Here is a 19,486-nt window from a genome sequence, read left to right as displayed (position 1 = left end):
ACACAGAGATATGATTTTTATTGCTGACAAAAGTTGCATAGTTTTGATTCTAATTTTATTAAAACAATGTTTATTTTTTTAATCTAGAAAAAAAACTCTTTTTTTTTTCTTTTTTTTTACACAGGCTAAATCTCACCAATCGCAATCCTTTCCTGATATAAGAATACGATTCAGTTTAGTTTCAAAACTTTTCAGATGTTTCACAACAGAGCACATGGGGATGTGACGTGCCACGGAGTGTGCCATGCAGACCCTGCTGCGAAACTCAGACGGAAATAACTGAATGTGGAACCAGAAACTTGTTACACCACAACTTTTTCACACTGTCACACAAGTTCGTGCCTGCACTGTCACAGAAAGATAGCATTTAACAATCCAGGGTCTCTGTATAATTTTGCTGCAGAGCTGTAAACAGCTTCATCATTAAGTTATTATAGATGTGTAGTAAAATGGTACAAATCTGAGTCTGGAAATGTAAAGTGACAACTTCCAACCTGATTTGTTGTGAACGTTTTAGTCGTTTAGAATATCACTGATTTATTTTAAATAATTATTTTAAAGATTTATTTTTTATTAAACCGAGTTCAGACTATTTCTTTTGTTGATCAAATCCACAGCCAGAGATTGTTGTTTTAACCCCAACATGGTTTGATGCGCACAGTTTGTGTATGAGGGCAGCAGAGCCACAGAGCTGCTGATTTCCTGACTGTATTGCTGGGGAATGTTTGTGAGAATACCACAGAGCCAGAGCTGGAAATAGGCCGCGGTTTGGGAATTACACTCTCGCTCGCTCTCTTAAACGCTGCATACTCTCATTATTGTCTCCCTCTGAGAGGTTTTTTTTGTCATGTGAGGTTTCACAGATTATTACTGTGGAGATAAAAGGCGCTTTCATAGATTTTCTTTTATGAAAACTGCCTATTTGTGAGCTTTATGTGTTGCTTTTAATCGATTTATAAGTGCAAATGTTTCTGTAAGTCTATTTTCTTGTAGATTATTATTTACTTTGCCTACTTTATCTTATTTTTCTTATATAGTAAGTAAGTAAGTAAAGTTTATTTATATAGCACCTTTCACAGGCATGTGTCACAAAGCGCTTTACAAGTTAAAAACACAATACTGAGAAATGTAGACATGTTTTTCTTCTCTGTTTTAGAGTTATAGCTAAGGTGAGCCAAATGTTTTATAGTCTCAGAGCTAAGCTCATGTTTCCCAGCTATATGTTAGCAATTGATATATATGATCCTGAGGGCATGCCTTTGGGCCTTGTTATCTTCTTTTCAAAGTTATGACATGACACATGACAACTCCACTCTTGTTTTACCATTTTTAACTTCTCTTGAAAATACACAGTTGATTTAAAGCTCGAATTTATCTGCAACTGATTTGAAGAATACACAAATGTATAAATGAAGTAGAGCGTTTTGGCAGAAAAGCTACTTAATGGTAATGTGATGATTATCTTGGTATATATTTACACATGTAATTACCAGACTGTGTGGCCTTAGACATTTCGATTCGTTATAAACAAACACAGCAAGAACTGGCAGTGTGCCGGTTATTTATGCAGTGAGTTTGGGTTAGATGTCTTTGCTCGGTCATATTTGGGCATTTATTACTCATTTGTTCTCAGTCTGTGTCCAGACTTTCATGATAGGCTGAGGATTTTTGGTCCAGAAACATACTTTACACGAAGACATACTGTGATCTTGTTTATATTAGAGGACAAAATGCTTTAGCTTAAAGTTTGACATGTTTTCCTGTTCAGAGACTTTCCCAGTGCCATACAATGGGAGAAATAATTATTTGATCCCCTGCTGAATTTTTCTCACTTAAGTTTGCTTGCTTACCAAGAAATGAAAAGTCTCTAATTTTATAGTATTTCCATTTTAATCGAGAGAGACAGAATATTTACCAGACGTCTGGAAGTTAAAAATTTTCACACAATTTTTTTTAAAAATTGATCTACATGTCACTGAGTGAAAAAAGTATTTGTTCCCCATGCAAAAAACCGAGTTAATACTTGGTGGAGAAACCCTTGTTGGCAAGCACAGTGCTATGATGCTTGTTGTAGTTGGTCTCCAGGTTTCCACTCAGCTTAGAAGGGATTTTGGTCCACTCATCTTTACCAAGTTTCTTGGTTGCTGCTTCGTAACTCAAAGATTTTCTATAGGATTGAGGTCTGGACACTCCACTGGCGTGCACAGATAGAGACGAGGTGGTGCTGAAGCACTTGCCCTTTTGCCCTCAGTCCAAAAAAGTGCCCTTTTGAAAGACGTGATTTTTTTTTTTTTTTTAAAGCTGTGCGATTTAAAAAGGTGTGAAAATAATGGCTTGATTTGTGCCCCTTCTTCAAAGACACCCGAACCCTGTCGCTTTTTCACTGTCACCGTGTCACGTGAACACGCTTGCAGTTCATTTGTTGTGAGGCGTGTAGCAGCGGCATGACACAGGACTACTTGGAGTAGGCATGGTAGGCTAACTATAGCGACTGGGAGCCACGGCGGACAACACGGCAGCTCTTTCCCTTCCCAACCAGTCGGGTAACCCATGAATCGAGTGAAATGATTCTGTTTGCCCTCTAAGACCAACCTGCAATTGTTTTGTTGTGAAGTAGCCTGTCAGAAACTGCACATGACAAACTTTGCCAGCTTACCCCTCCATCTATCCATATGGATAAACAAAAAAACGACACATTTAAAATGTAACCTAAACCATTTAGGCAACCCCACTCTCCATCAATTCCGACCTTTTTGCATACACTATTGAAAATATCACGTTATGCTATAGGCTAAGGCTACATGCCGTTAGGCAGAGGGCTCTTTTGAGCCCATTTTTCGTTACAAATTTTAGGATGATCTCACGGAAATCTGTGAATAAATACAAAGTTTTCAAATTGAAGTCAGTGACGGGAAGACATCACACTTTTTAGAGATGGAACTGCAGAAAAACTTAAAACCTTGACATGATTATGAATAATAGAATTATGGACGTTTCTCCGTTTTTGTGGATTAGCCTTTCCATAACTAACGTCAACTACTGTCCTACTTTGGTAAGATTGAAATTAATGTCTTTGACTGTCTTTAGTAGGTGTCTCCTGTGAGAAAGTTAGAACACCGTCCAACTGTCTAAAGATGCAGTCTTTAGCCTAACTGGTTGTTACTGACTCAGCGATGCTCGCAGACATTTACGCACTGTGTTGTGACCTGATTGTGACAGAACAGTGACGTTGTTATTGGTAGTTTGAAGGGTACGGTGTTGGGGGTGGTGCATGTTAAAAGTTTTGAGAAGCACTGGTTAGACATGTTAATTTTTTTTGGTGTAACATATTGGCAACATTAACACATTAATTTGCTAAAGGAAAAATAGGCAGTTCCCAATTGCCTGTGAAAACGACCATTCTGCCCTGTTCTTGTAATGACCACAGTCAGTCTTATTCGTTCTCATACATTTTGGTCTATTTATTTACTAATTTCAGCAAGCATAATGCCTAGGAAAGAGAGGCTGAGAAAGGAGAAAATAAAAGTCAAATTGCATTTAACCTGTGCGATTTTTTTATTATACAAAGAAAAGGTTTTCCACATATGCAAAAAGTGCCCTTTTTTCCCCCTGGAGCACTTGCCCCCCAAAATGTCTGTGCACGCCACTGGGACACTCCATGACCATATTGTGGTTCCTTCTTTAACCACAACTGCCACTCTGCCTAGACCTCTTGCCTCTCAATTTCAACCATATACAAAATTTTCTAGATCTACCACTTGTTTTTAGTCATTGTCTCGCTGGAGGACTGATCCTATCTATTCTGACTGATAAAGGAGAGTCTCGTCCAAAATGTTATGGCAGTTGGCACCATCCATCGGCCGCTCAAGGCAGTGGTCATCATGTATGCTTAGCAGAAAAAGAATCCCAAACCTTAATGTTTCAATCTCCATGCTTGACAGTAGCGATGGCATTTTTGGGTCATATCCAGCTTCTCTTTTTCCTCAAAAAACAGTGGATCGAGTTCATGCCAAAGAGTTCAGTTTTGATGTAATCTAACCACAGCAATTTCTCCCGAAACCTCTCTGAATCATTTATATTGACTGACAAACTTAAGACAGGCCTGTACTTGTGCCTTCTTAACAGGAGGACCTTGCGGGCACAGCAAGATTTCAGTCCATTACGGTGTTACCGATTGTGTTTTCAGTGACTGTGGTTCCAGCTGCCTTCAGATAATTAAAAAGCTCCCTCTGTTTGGTTTTGGGCTGACCCACCAGCAGACTTTGTATGGAGCTCCAGGCCAAGAGCGATTGATAGTCATTTTTATATTTCTTCCATTTCATTGCACCAACAATTGTCAACTTCTCATCAAGCTTGGTCTAGTAGCCCACTGAAGCCTTGTGAAATTCTGCTGTCTTGTCCTTGACGTCCTTTGACAACTCTTTGGTCTTGCCCATGGTGGTGGAGAGGCTGGAATGGGGGTGTGCTTTATGCACCTAGTGAGTTGAGATCAGGGGTATCTGTAACTGGTTGATTCTAATTCTGGCTGGGTTGTAGGGGATCAAATACTTATTTCCCTCAATGACGTGCAAATAAGTGTATAACTGTTATGTTATGTGTATTTTCTGGGTTTTTGGTTGATATCCTGCCTCGCTCCATTAAAATAAAACTACCATTAAAACAGAGACTGCTCAAATAATTTTTTCCCCCGTTATTTCTACCTGCTGAATCAGGGTAAAATTTAAGTTCTACAATGACTTCTGTGAATTAATAACAATGTCCAATCAATTTTCACTGTGTCAGCTGTTTATACCTGCATCTTTATGGACTTTAATCTATGCGCTTGCATGCTGGAGTGTACTGTACATAACAAAGCTGTAGTCAAGAACAGCTTTGTAACTTGGCTTACATTAAATGTCTTGTTTTCCCTGCCACACAAGTCGATCATGTCCAAACGAAAGACACGCTCCTCTGTTATCTCCCCGGCCCCTTCCCCATTTCCTTTTCTGTCACTGCTATATCACACAGCACCTGATTTAGTTCCAGATACACCAGTAGCTGTTCCAGAGCTCCACGCCCAACACTGCTATAAAGAGAATTCAGTGTTGAATGATAGATGTTACGTCCTAATCCCCTCATCTCATTCCCCTGATCCCCTGATCTTTCCATCTAATCTTCCAATGGGAGCAGCCCCCCTCTTCACCTCTTCACAGATACTATTAACAGGCTATCGCAGGTTAATTTTGGAGGCAACATTTAAAGACAGGTGTGCATGGATATCTGAGAGACGGGTGTTGCAAGAGGCGCTGCAGAGGCATGTGGTGCTCCGTACGAATGTCGATTGTAAACTGCGAAGTTACATCTACTTGAAACCGCGAGGACACCCAGCACCAGAAAATTTACTGCCAGTGCTCGCTTGTGAACTTTTCTGGATCCGAGTGGCGCCTCGACACCCCAAAGAGCTGTCAGATAATTAGTTTGGCAAGGGTGAGCGAAAGAAGTTGTTTGAGCTCCATCATATGAGGTCATTTGGCTCGATTGCATGACATGATTCACAGCTCTGTACACTGGTCATTTATTTATGCTTGCAAACATGCTGCCATATAACCCCTCGCAACAAGCATATTTATATATGATCACATCTGCTCACACACACAAGTATGTGTTATTGTATATAAAAGAAGCCAGACCTTTTCCTATATTACTTTTTAGTGCAGCTACAACCAATTTCATGATCTGTGTGCATCTATATTTCTATCAGAGGTTTACATCTGCTTTAAATCTTTGAATGAATCTTTTGACTCTTCATGTATGACTGTGAATGTTTTTCTTCCTGGCCAATAACTTCAAGCCAGCTGCAGGAAAACTACCTTCATCCATGCATTCAAAATCTGGATTAGCCGCTTCACAGCCGGTTTGAACAGGTTATATCTAGTAAAAAAGTATAAGCGGGCATGCGTCCACATATACAATTAGACAAAAGGGTTGGACTTTCTCACCGATGTCCTCAGGGGATTTTGTCAGTGTGTAAATAACAAACTGTTGCACGTACTGTACAATCAGACATAAATATATGAGCATAGACGTGACTACGAATATATTACTGAAGTAACTATCAAGCTTCATAGAGATTCAGTATATCTGAAATACATTAGGTTAAAAGTCTTGATTGTGATTTTCATGGTTGTCATGGTTATGATTCTGGGATCCTGGTGCAAGGAAAAACCTGTGTGGATTTAACTGCAAGAGAACCACTTTTCTAGGAAACACCACTGTCTTTCAACACTGAGTCATATTTCAAAGGTGTTTCCCAGCTGTCATTTCACAATGCGCCAAACCTTTTAAAAAGTTAATGAACTGAAGTTTCGAATCTGAACTCTTTCTATGTGGAAGTGTGGTTTCTGCTTTGCCTTGCTTAAATAACTGAGGTTTTTTAAAAAAAAAGATATCATCTGGATGGTAGTACACAGTGTATCAGTATATTGTTTAACACCTTTGCAGATGTGGAAGTTGGCCGTGTGCACCAAGAGCCATACCAAAACAGTTTGCAGCTTTGGAATCTTACGTTATTTAGTCTTTTTGATAAAATAGGTTACTTGGGATTAGAGCTGGGTTCATTTCCACAGGTACTCGTACACACTGGACTGGTCACCAATCAATATTAGGGCCAAAACAACACACATCCACTTACTCTCACATCCACCCCTAAAACTAGTTTCAAATCTCAAATGAACCTAACAGGCATGTCTCTGGACTGTGGGCATAATTCCCTGTGCAATTCACAGGGAACACATTCAAGCTGCAAACAGAAAGGCCCAATCTGAGCAGGATGTTGTGGTAGATGACAGTGCTAAATTCTGCACTACTGTGCTGCACCTCTTCACTGTCTCCACACTTCCTCATTTGTGGAATATGATTAGACTGCAAACTGTGTGCTTTTTCAAATGCTATGCCCTTTGCAATCACTGCATGTACTGCTAACTGTGAAATCTACCTCCAGCATTGCACAAGTAATGAGAAAGTTAGAGGTGTACTTTCTTCAGAAGTGTCCTTTTGTATGCATTTTTGCTAAGTTGTTAAAAAAAAGTGCTACAAATAACCTTGAGAGTTCTTATGTAAACCAGGAGCTTGATGCCAAAATGACGATCATGGAAACATAACGACAATACGAGCTTGTTTTGGAAGGTAAGAAGAGCTTTGAAAGGGCATTTTATTGTGTGTTACACAACTGCTGGCACGACAGGAAGCAACTGCACTGAAACTCGCACGCCTGCAGATCCTTGTAAAAGAAACATGCAATATAGAATACAGAAAAACACGCGGATGCACAACTTTATTGTTTAAGCTTATGCAACTCACCACGCCTTACTAAGAACCCGTGTGATATATTACATTTACATTTAGCCATGTTTTCATTTGCATAAACAAAGCGTGCATTTTGACCCAACTCATTTTAGGAGGTTAGAATGTTTTATAAGACAATTAGAAATTATTCGGGTCCTTTCAACAAGAAACGTGTAGTTTCTTTCTTATAAACATCCACTAATTTACTCAAACAGTGTTTAATTTTTCATGATTTTTTTCATGTATTTTGGGAAGATAAGCTGTTTTGATTTTTTAGGAACCTTTCCTCAATATTCTGTAAAAAAAATCTTTTACATATTCAAGCATTTAAGAGTTAATCAGATGAAAGTAAGAGACTTTGAGGGAAGTCAGTTGCTGACTGAATTATGTACGGCTACCTCTGGCAGAGACAGTTAGCTTAGCTGTAATGAGTGGAGATGGAGCTACCTAAAAAAATCAGTTGGTAAGTTGATTAATTGACAGGGAATATTAAATTTACTATTTCCTGCAAAAAAAAGAGGACAGTTTTACACACATGTCTTATGTTTTGGCCAAGCAGCAACTTCATTTCTAAAAAAAATGAAGCTAATGGGATGAAAGTTGAATGTTTACTCGAGGCTCCAAAAGTGAGTCAACCCCCACAGAATGAACATATTTACTGTTATCCTCTGGGCTTTTTGACCTGGGGTTTTTAGTTTCCAGAAATTGAAGTCTTGTTTATTTTTAAGTATCTTTTGTTTACTTCTTAGTTTTTTATTTTTTATTGTTTTTATTTTTTTTTACATTTAGCTTTTGATTCTTGGTAATTTCTTAGTATGGCAAACCTTTACTCCTTGTTATCATTTATATTTTCCCCCTCTGTCTCATCTCCCTTGTGTCTTCCCCTTTGTCCAGTCACGGCCTGTGTGTCCTTGTTTCAGTGTGGTTGTTATTCACTTCTTATTTTGCCTCCTGTTTCTTTATCACAATTCCTTTAACTGCATGACTGTCCTCACCTGTGTCCCGTTACCCTCCTGTGTCCTATATCCTGATTACCTTGTGTGTGTGTGTAAATAGGCCTGTTCTTCACCACAGTTTGTGTTTCAGTGTCTCTTTGAGGTTTATTCTTGGCATTGACTGAATTTTTCGGGTTCTTGTCACTTGTTCTGTTTATTTCAGTCTGTCTCAGTGTCATGTGTTTGGGCCCTTTTCTTCTGCAAACATGGCAGTTAACAGTGTGGTACAAAAATAATAATATGGGGTATTTTTAATAATTTTGATAACCTCCTTAAATGAAAATCTTGCATTTGTACGTCTGTGATGGGTGACCTTTTTGTTTAGTGCTTTTCTCTTGGTTGTCCTGAAAGACAACCAGTGTCTTGTAGCAAGTTGCACCTCAACCAGATGCTTTTGGCAGCCATCAGTAAAGTTAATTCTGGCTGGATATTTGGCAGCTCTTACATTGGGCTTGACTATTTTCTTAAGTCTTGCTAAGTCCAATGAGTGCTGTAAAACAAACCCCGTTGTATGGCTGCAAAAAGAAACTACCATTTGTAGTCAATAACGATCAATGAGATGTTAATAGGCTTTGGCCTTTTCAAGTATCACAGATTCAAGAGAGTGTGTGCTTATGTTTGAGTCTCTATGTATACTTTTGACCCTGTGTGGATTAGAGAACATCTCAAATAATTCAAACATATGCACCTAACTCACAGATGTATGCTGTGAATCATTCCATGCTGGAAAAACAACAGCTGAAAGAAATCATTACAATCCCAAAATGACCATGACATTCACGCCTGTGATGAGTGGATGTAAACTGTGGACCAGAACTGTACGTTTTCGTGTGGTCATTTCCAGGCCATCATTGTAATTTCCCTTTTTTCAATATGACAGGCTGATTTCTGCTGATGCCTCTTGTTCACCTCGTATTAAAAAAGCCATTAGACGTATTTTTCAAAATGTCAGGTCTTTCAGTTAATGTGCTGAACTGCATGAGCAAGAGGGCATAGAGCGCTCGTGCAGTCTGACCTACTGACCTGCACACGGAGATTTCGCTGCAGTAGTGAACATCAGCAAATCACTCTTAGACTTTAAAACTGAATGTCAGATCCTTTTAGTCTAAAATTCTCAGCTCTGTTTGCCTTGATCTTCAACACTGCAGTTTATGACTCAGGTTTTTCAGACACTGCACAGAATAAATATAGCAAAGAGCCTCTAGGTTCATGCTCTCCTAGAGTGACCAGACATCTTTGTTTTCCCAGGACGTTCTTGATGCTTGTCACCAGCTGAAGCCGTTCAACCACATGTCACCATTTTTAAACAGCTGTAAAATGAAATAACATTTTATTTAGGAAGAAACAGTCACTAGTGCATTAATCTGCCTTTACACTTAGATCTCCTTTGGTGTAGAAACATTTTGTCCGGTGTGCATTTACACATGCATCAGCGCTATAGCTCGCAGATCTGTGCACACAGAAGTGGAATTTGACTTTTCCCTTCCAAGTCGCTGCAGGAGGCTGAACAACAAACTCTTAAATAGACTCATGGCAGCGAATATGAGTATCTTGTCTTGTGACAAGATACTGTAGCTGGGGAGGTTAGAAGAAGGGAGAGCGCAGATGTGTGTCAATGTCTGCAGTGAAGGGCATTAACTCCAAAGTAGTTATGAATGTATTTTTTAAAGCAGGTCAACCGGTTCACCTGCACTGACTTGTGGGTGTTTTTCCTGAACAGCACATGTTCAATACACATGATGGTTTAAGGGTATTTTTTTACACCTGTATTGAGAGCAACAATACGCTGCAGTGCAACGTCTGGACTTAGATTTACGATACTAATTTAGTGCATCTTTTTCTTTGAAAATATTTTTATATAAAATCATTAAGCCTACGAGATAACAAAATGATGCCTTATTATACATTGATGTAACAGGCCAGTGTCAATAAGTACAAATGCAGTGAAATGTTCTTTGCACAGGCTCTACAATGAAGTTACTCCGGGACGTTTTGCATAAATATACACAAATATTTTGTCATTTAACTTTGGTTAAGGACAATTAATAAAATACACAATAAATAATATACTACGTACCTACAGTATGAATGGAGGTTAATTAAATGCGTTGGGTTATAAAGTAAGAACATCTTAGCATTAAGATGCAAACTTCTTTAATATCACTACAGTTAAATTCCTGTATGATAAAATGAAAAGGGGATTATGATATCAGCTTTACAACAATGAGAAGCTTGACAGAGGAAACCAGCTTTAAGCTTAGTCACTGAAATGAATGACATTCCTGTGTGGTGGGATGTCTGCTCAGACAATAGAGCTTCAGCATATCCAGAGCCTTTTGTTTAGCTTACATATATCAAAATCTTACTAATTTCAGTTGGCTGTGATTTCAGGCATTGCAAAGGAAAATGTAGCATCATGCACAGAAAACTTAATGTGGTGAAGCATCTCCTGTGCAGCTCCATTTAGATTATTAACGATGCTGCACATCACTTGTTAATATCTCTGATTTTTGAGAGGCTTGCATGTTAACACTGTAGCATGCATGCAGAGGCAGTATATGGATGACATTCAGTACACTGTGTTCTGTACTTTGTGTTCCTAATCTCTCAAATAACCCACTGAAGCAGGAAATTATTTCATATGTCGCCCCCCAGTGGTCAAAAGTGATATGATACGCATGTGGATGAACTCAGGGACCTCCTGCAGACCACACAGTGTTCGCAAGAACCGAAAGGAGGCAGTATTTATCTAGCTCCACATAGGTAAACCTTCTTTGGTATCATGAAATCAAGAATAGTAGATTTATTTTCATGTTTTTGTCTTGCTAGCTATTCATGAGAGTCACATAGGTAAACTACTGTGAGCACTCAAAGTATCAAAACCGGCTTTAGTCCATTTTTATCGGTTTTATGCTTTGATGGTGGAAAAGACCAGTTCCTGTCTTTGGGTAGCCACCCTCTGTTAAGGAGGACACGCTGAAATGCAAATATGCTTCTCTCTGAAATTCAAATTCTTTGTCACTGCTCTGAGACAAAGACCTCTTCACCCATGACTGTATTTCCTCCTGCGCGTCCAATCTCATTGTTAAGTTTGCAGATGACACTACAGTGCTCGGACTTATATCCAACAATGATGAGACAGGCTGTGAGGCTCCTGAACTCTCTGCCCCCCTCTCACGGACAATAACCATATCCAACTTCTTAATAGCAATGAACTGGTCTGCATTGGTGCATCATATCTTTATTCTCTTCCCCCTCCTGCCCCCCCCCCCCCCCTCTTTCTTAAATAGATAACTATCATATCTGATATCATATCTCACAGTACAATAATATTGAATGGGTTGCATTGTTGTATTTTGTCATGTTTCTCAGGTCTTTGTCTGAATTTCTACGAACATTATTGCTAAGGATTGTCTTATTGCATTGGAGTCACACTGGGTTAAATATGTACACTTGGGTTTTAAGGGGTATTTATTATTTTCTTCTTTTTTTTGGGTTGTATGGAAGCCCCAAACGCAATTTCATTGTTCTTGACAATGACAATAAATAAATAAAATACTAAAAAAAATACTAAATACCTGTGGCCTAAATTTAGGTAGAAAGCTTTTCTGGATTGTGTGTATATATATACACAATACAAAAAGTTGGTTCTCTGTCAGAAGTCGATACAAATACAATGGGCCTAACAGAAATTGGAATTAACTTAAACGAACAGCGTCAAGAAAATGAAATCAACCACCAGAACCCTGACTTCAGCCTTTACCTGTACTGAGTTTATTTGCAATGCAAATAGGGTGATTAGTAAAGCAAACCAAATCCTTTTGTTCCCGCTTTCAATAACAAAAAACTATTTGATGCAATCACACTCCCTACTAGTAGGTATTCTCTTTATATTGCATTGTATTCTTATTTATTCCGTATTTTTGTGCCTGTGTGGGATAAAATCACGGCCTTAATCATTAGGCATTTGAAAAAAGGAAATGAGTGCGACTTCAAGATTCTCTGAAACGGATGTCCACCATTGTTGAGGATTCTTGAGCCACCTAGTGGTGATCTGAGGCTGTCTGTGTTTAATGTGATAAAGGAGGTAATAAACGTATTAAAATATATAATTAAAATGAATTTGTAGTTCTATTTTTCTTCTTTCGGCTGCTCCCACTGCAGATCACCTGCCTCCAACTCACCCTACCCTCTCCGTGTCCTTTCCCCATAAACCTCCTCTGTGAGCTTTCTCTTTTCCTCTTACCTCACAGTTCCATATTCAACATCCTTTTTTCATTATATCCACTATCCCTGCTCTACTCATCTCGACTTTGCCTCTCTAACTTTAGAATTCTTGATATTCAATGGAAAAGCCTCCATGTATCTATTTTATAAACCACTTATCCAGTTCATGATGAGGGCTGGAGCTGACTCAGGGCCAGATGCAGAGTATACACTGTGCAAGTTGCCAGTCCTTCACAGGGCTGGAAAGCCCCAGTTAGTGCTTTGTTTTTAAATAGTCTAAAACAAGGTTAGGCAATTAATTTTCCTGTGGACCACATGGAAAACTGGGACTGTTGTGGAAGGCCGGACACCAGTAAGCTGAACTCAGTTCTGATCAGTTTTAATTTATTTATGAAAATTTATCTTGTGAGATAGAAATGATAACTGAGCCAAGCACCTGTGGTCTAAAAGCTTAGGGGTATTATCAGTGCAAGGATCTGCAGCTATACGTGTCTATTTTCTTTTACAAACAAACTGAATTGAAATGTAAGGGGTTAGAAATGTCAAATATCACAAAAACGTTCTAATATTTCAAGCTTTTATTGAAGTACTCAGGTAGATGGATTTGTGCTCGTATTTCTCCTCTGACAAGTTTATTTCAGAAAAATATGTCTGATGTAAACGTCTCAAAACTGTAGTTTGAGGAGTGATATGCACTTTAAATCCGGATAGAGTTTATCAGCGACACCCAGATTAATTTGATCTATTTTAATATCCCGACACATACTGGTTACAATACTCTCCAGCTTCCTTTGTAATGCTTCAAAAGATATGTAGGTCATAACATGTCAGTCATACATAATAATCTACTGCCTGTGTGTGCTGCGGTAACTGATAAATCCCTGGGTGTGACCTTTCCCATCTGAAACCTGAGCTCCTCAAGCTGCCCAAACTGGCTGCTGTTCAAATGACCAAATTCCACCCGTCTTTATGTGTAGATGTGTCGTCCATAGACTTGCATTCATAATTCACGCCGATCGTATGGATCTACCCGACCTTACAGCTTCATTACTGTGGAAGTCTGTATGGTAATCAAAACCAGGATCAGGAGGGCAACAGAACAGCATAGGTCAAATTTCTCTGCTGATAATCAAGATCATTATCAATCCTTCCCTGCAGCGATCGTTTATAGCGATCAGTTATGCTGCTGATGTTTGAGTTTATCACCACAGTTACAATTCTGTCAGTTTGAGCCAGGTGAGCAAAACACGGCTGTAGTCTGTAGTCGGCTGTTTGTGTTGTGGCTGGTGGAAATCCAATCTGTCATCAGAGCTTTATACTTCTCTCTTTATCTACATGAAACTAGCCCGCTTGGGTTGCCAGGCGACCAGTCACAAAAAACACAAAAAAACCTTGCATGGCGCCTGAATTTGATTGGTGTTCGTCTCATCTGTCACGGCAGCCAATAGCAGCGGCAGAGAGGAGGACAGAGAGGAAGTGGCCAGGTGACAGTGAAAGAGGAGTTACTTGTTAATACGGATGGTATAAAGATGAATTGCCATAAATAAAGAAGACATGAGCACCTGTGTGTAGCGTTAATTCAAATGCAGTTCAGATTACAAGCGACTGTTGCACGTTTTTACACAACACCCCTCCAGCTCGCTACTTGAATAAGACGGGACGTGGAAGGAGGGGGAGGATGTTATCAGAACATGAATTTCTCAAAGCTCTGTGCTCATGTACACAGAATAGATCAAGGTGGAAATGTACAACCTTTTACATTTGAATAGCACTGACAACCTGCACACCCTGTGTTCAGGGAAACATTTGCAATTATGTTTGCACATGTAAACTGCAAAGATCATAAAGACATTTTAGATTTCTTTTTCACTTTTGAACATTTATTAAGCGGTCTTTGGTCTAATTTAATTAAATACTTGTGGAATTTATATTATTTTATTTACCTTTTAGACAGTAGTTCCAACTTTCTGAAAAACTAGTTTGTATTGGTGTGTTTGTGTGGCAAGGTTATAGGAGCCATCCTACCAGCACAGGATGACAATGGACCTCTGGCTCTGCAAAAGAAACCCTCTGAAATATGAATGAGGAAATCCACACCTGTTTCCAGGTAACCAAGGCAGTACCGTGACGCTGACAATTAGTGTGTGTGTGTGTGTGTATACCTGCGTAGGCGGATGCACAAGCAGCGCAACTTCCTAGCTTTACCTGTTCAGACACTCTGTGGGGATGAAAGCAGCTGTCAGCCCTGCTGGCTTAATGAGACAGACATAATCTGACCAGGAGAAGCAGCATGACAAAGTTTGGGCCTCAGCTCTGAACAAGTTCCCTGCATTTATAATCTGCTGAGAACGTTACGCATGGAAACAGGCCAAAGTCGGCCCAACTGAGCTGAAGGTGGACGTGGAGACTCGGTGGAGGGTGGAGCGCAGAGGCATCTTCACAGGTCTTGCCCTCAAGTGTTGAGCATCTATTTCTGCAAGTATGAATCCAATGTGGAAGGTTTATAAAAGCAAAGTGCTGAAGACTATTAATCCCGAATATGAGGAGGACACTGCCGAGGAGGTACAGAATATACATACATGTTTCTCCACATTTGCTCATGTTACTCATTAATTTGTTTGTCAGAAACACTTTAAACTCTTAAGCCCCAACGCCCCCTGATGCGGGGGAAAAAGCAGGAGATGACTTAGGCTTGGGGCTTAAGAGGTTAAAGTACAAGAAAGCTGACATAATTGTTGGCACAGAAGTCAGAAAGTCAGCTGGTTTTGTTTTGCTGATCATTTCTTATTCATCACAGCGTTAGATGAGCTTGCAGGGCTGATTTGTTTTCCATGCAATGGGAACTTTAAGACAGATGTTCGGCCTGGGAACAGCAATGCTGGCCTTAATGCACGCTGGCAAGTCGACTCTGATGAAACTGTGTTTACTAACATGTGCATACAAATATACATGCATCAAATCTACTTTTTTATTAGTTGCTGTTAGACAAATGTGGACTTAAAATGAAATCCAGATACATAAGAGCAATCACAGCAATAATTAAACAGCTTTTAACCAAAATACAGGCAACACTGCAAGCAATATGGGATGTTTTCAGCAGTCATCGAATGCCCTTTTGCTTGGTATCTTCTTACATAAAATCATTATTGAATCTTGGTCTGTAGTCATATTTCAGATGCCTGTGGTGACTTAAGTAAACATAAAAACATTTTATCGCAGAGAAAGGACTAATAGACGATTACACTCATGTGAAGCAGAACTTTCTTCGTTTTCTTTTCTACCTTTTTAAAGCTCTCAGAACGTCTTGGAGTTACGCGGTGACCTTTTCCAAGGGTCAGACATCGACTTTCTTTTTAGTGGTTTTTGTTGGATTGGATTTTTCCCACTGCTCATGTTCACGGCAACACCTGCACTCGATGCAGGACTTGGTTCTCGTGAAACAGTGTTGCGTTGACCCAGATCTCCAGAGAGCTGAGAAATTCGATCCTGCACAGGAGCTGAACAAACGGATTAGTTGGCATTCCAGTGAATGACGGGCTGACAGGCGGACGAGACAGATAGCCAGGTTCCTCACTGGCATATTCAGATCTGCCAGCTGACTGCTTCACATTGTGGCCTCTTGAGCTGCCCGGGCATTTGCAAGGACGACAGGGAATCCGGAGAGATAGTTTCCATCTAGATAGATATGCAGAGATGTCATCACTGCTATTTGAGTTGCCATTGCTTCACACGTTCTAGTGAAATTAGAGACTGCTAAAGTGTTTGACTATCAGTCTTCCTTATGTCAAAACATCCACTGATGTGGAAATACTACTGTTAAGTAATTAGTAAGTTGGTCAAGAGAAAAAACAAGCAATTAAAACACAATGTGCAAAATGTTAAAGTTAGTTTTAATAAAGAAATATTAAACATTTTTCTGTGGTGGCAATTTATTTTTAGTCTCCAGTAGTTCATATAATAGTGTCATGTGTGTTTAAGCTAGGTCTGCCTCAGCTTGCAGTACCCACAATACGCACCAGATGGCGACTGCTGTGCACAGATTCTGTGTTGTGCATTAAACTTAGACAGTTTGTTGTGACCAGACTGTGTGTGGACAGGTTAATGAAATATTGTTCTGTTTACTGGTATTGCAGGTCACAGAGGTGGAGAACGATATGAGTCCAGTGCAGGAGGAGGAGGGGCCCAATGCTGTCTCCCAGCTGGCCAGGAAAGTATGTGAACCCTGGCAGTGCTTGTAAATCTTGTAGGGTATTTTCTGTCCGTTTACTAATCACGCAGGCTTCACAAATACTTTATAAAATGGTCACAGATGCAGTGAGTATAGTGAGAATATCCATGCAAAGGTTCATGCTAAGCATATGTCTAAAGATATGACAGAGGAGCGTTAGTCAAGTGATATTTGACAGCACTAAATCCCTACTTTAACCTCTGACCTTGTCAAGATGCAGGGGGCAGGAGCTAAAAGCTGGAATCGGCTATCAGCGATCTTCAACAAAGATGATGAACACCAGCTCCTAGAGGAGACTGAGTGCCCCCCTGTCGCTGACCAGTGAGTTTTTAATCGTCTATCTTCTCACATGCATTCATGAACATTGATGTTGCTGGTGAAACAGAGCTTTACACTTTCCAACTGAGATCACACCTTTATCCGATTTTGTAACTCATAAGGTTGAAGTTTTACTTTCGTTGCACTGACCCAAAGAAATGTTTTGGCCAAAATTGGTGTACAGACTGAACTGAGAGGGGAAAAGGAGGTTTAATAGAAAAACAAATAGAAATGAAGATAATTACTGGAAGACATAAATTCTTATTTTCTGAAAATCTAGGATACTTACTGGCCAAAATCTGTCTTTTTTGTCTATTTCATAAAGTAATGATTGTTGGATTAATCACTATTGAAGCCTTTCTTATAAAGTCTTTGTGTTTACATGTAATTTTAAAACTTAAGTTATTTAAAATCTAAAATCTTCGTCAGTTGTTTCATAATTTAAAGCACCTACTGCTTTGTCTAAATTCTCAGTCCGCTTGCAGCAAAGCCCGAGGAGCCTCCGCGACCCACCAGGCGCACGGGATTCTGGGATAGCTTTGCGTCCAACTGGGCAGCCAAGAAACAGGCCGAAGCTGCTGCGGCCGCCGCCGCTGCTGCTGAGAACGAGGCAGCAACAGGGGAAGGTGAGGAAGGGGTGATAGAGGCTGGAGGGGCGGAAAGTCAGCAGGATGGGCAGGTCACTGAGGGAGAGCAGAGTGAAGGGGGAGGAAGGAGCAACAATAGCTTCTCCAAGTACGTCTCGCTGGGAGGAGGCAACGAGGATGCTTCTTTCAAATGGAACTTTGTTACCAGCAAGCTGGCAGAGCTGAAGACCAAGACCAATTAGAAACATGGTGGAGGAGAAAGTAAAAGAAAATAAACAACATGAGGAGGGTGGTAGGTGTAGAAGGAAGGTAAATTTTGCAAAGGATATCCTGTAACTAAACTGGCGCCTCTTGAAGTCCCTCTGTATTGTCAGCTATTATACACTCCAGAAAACGTGTGTTCACAGCCACATTACTACCAATGGCCTGATTGCTGGTTGAGACATAAAAAGAAAATCAGTGTTCTTGTTTATTTATTTTTTTGTAATCTTTGGTTCCCCATTACTTAAAGGTCAGTCTATTTATGTAAGAGTAAAGAGGACGTGTAGGTCATAGGCGACACTTAACAAAGAGAGCTTCCATTTCTCTGCCTGCACAGAGCCAGAGGTAGTGTTCATATCCCGGACCAGTGATTGAACTCCAACCACTACTACTTGTGAAAAAAACTTTTAAAGTTGCTTGTATTAAAAGTCACTATGCTAATTTATGAAATTCTGAATTATTTCTGGGAGATGAGGTGGGCACCCAGACCTGAGTTGTCTCTTTACCATCTAACCGCAGCACAGAGAATGCAGTAAGGCAGAATTTTGGTGACGACCACACTGGTTTAGGCAGCACACGGCAGTGTTTTGTTTTTGCAGTTGTATGACTACACTTACTTCCCTAAAGTGCTTCTTTCACCACGAACATGTGCCTCCACACCTGTCAGCAAACTTGATCTAATCTGTAGTTTAACAAAAACCGGATTAAGAGATTAAAGGCAGTGATAGCAGGATTAGACAGGGATTATCTCACTTAACCTGTTCAGAGGCCAGCGGATTATAGAAAGGTAATTTGGCAGTATGATGTAGATACTACATAATCTTCCGAGTTTCTCTTAAACTTCAGGAATGCAAAATGTGGAGCACATTTATTTGACACGTATGTACGCCTGGTGAGATAAAGCCGGTAAAACCGATGACTTGGATTTTGTGATTGTGACTGAGACTGAAATGTGTGAGTTTTTTGACTTTTAAAATGTTGTGATTTAAAAAAAAATTGACTTATTATGGTATTATTTCTGTTCTTTTGTGATTTATGCCTTATTCCATGTTTTATTCTGTTTTATTCTGCTGTTTTCGGTATATAATAATAAAGACTATTGCACTGAAGTTCTTGTAAGGTATGAACACGTGACTGAAAAATGTTAACTTTTGAGCAATATTGGAAAAAAATTCATTCATTTGCTGATCTCTGTGATGGTTGTTTTTAGAAGCTTTGACTCGAACCTTTTTTAAAAATCTAGAACACGAAATTCTGCCTCTGGCCAGCAGGGGGTTCTCTTCACCTCTTAAATTTAGTATAGCATATATTCAACTGTCCTTTTTTTCTGCCTTCATGTCCTTCACATTTACATCAAATCAGTCTTTTATAAACATGACAACAGCCTGATCAGATACCCTGTCAAAAATAGCCCATTTTCCTCCTCATATCCCACTTCCTTCATCTCTTTCGTGTCCTGTTTTTCACACCCATTTCCTCTCTCTTACTGTGTCATGTTTCCTCAGATAGAACAGAGCTTCCTTTTTAAATTTAGGAGTCTTTCTTGG

The 19,486-nt window shown here is 39.7% G+C and overlaps 1 protein-coding gene across 2 annotated transcripts; it reads left to right on the top strand.

Annotated features, from left to right (window-relative positions):
- The first annotated feature begins 14,571 nt into the window (after positions 1-14,571).
- Positions 14,572-18,889, top strand: LOC113032453 (uncharacterized protein C1orf232). 2 transcript variants are annotated; one of them, XM_026185377.1, is made up of 4 exons: positions 14,572-14,652; positions 16,679-16,756; positions 16,988-17,094; positions 17,566-18,889. In XM_026185377.1, the coding sequence occupies exons 1-4, from the start codon at positions 14,623-14,625 to the stop codon at positions 17,918-17,920; spliced, it is 570 nt and encodes a 189-aa protein (XP_026041162.1). In that variant the 5' UTR covers positions 14,572-14,622; the 3' UTR covers positions 17,921-18,889. The 2 variants fall into 2 exon arrangements, with proteins under 2 accessions (XP_026041162.1, XP_026041161.1); XM_026185376.1 differs by lacking the exon at positions 14,572-14,652 and adding an exon at positions 14,783-15,107.
- Positions 18,890-19,486: the final 597 nt, after the last annotated feature.

Source organism: Astatotilapia calliptera, chromosome 11, assembly GCF_900246225.1.
Source record: "Astatotilapia calliptera chromosome 11, fAstCal1.2, whole genome shotgun sequence".
In the NCBI taxonomy this organism is placed as follows: Eukaryota; Metazoa; Chordata; class Actinopteri; order Cichliformes; family Cichlidae; genus Astatotilapia; species Astatotilapia calliptera.
This window is presented reverse-complemented; position numbering and strand designations above follow the sequence as displayed.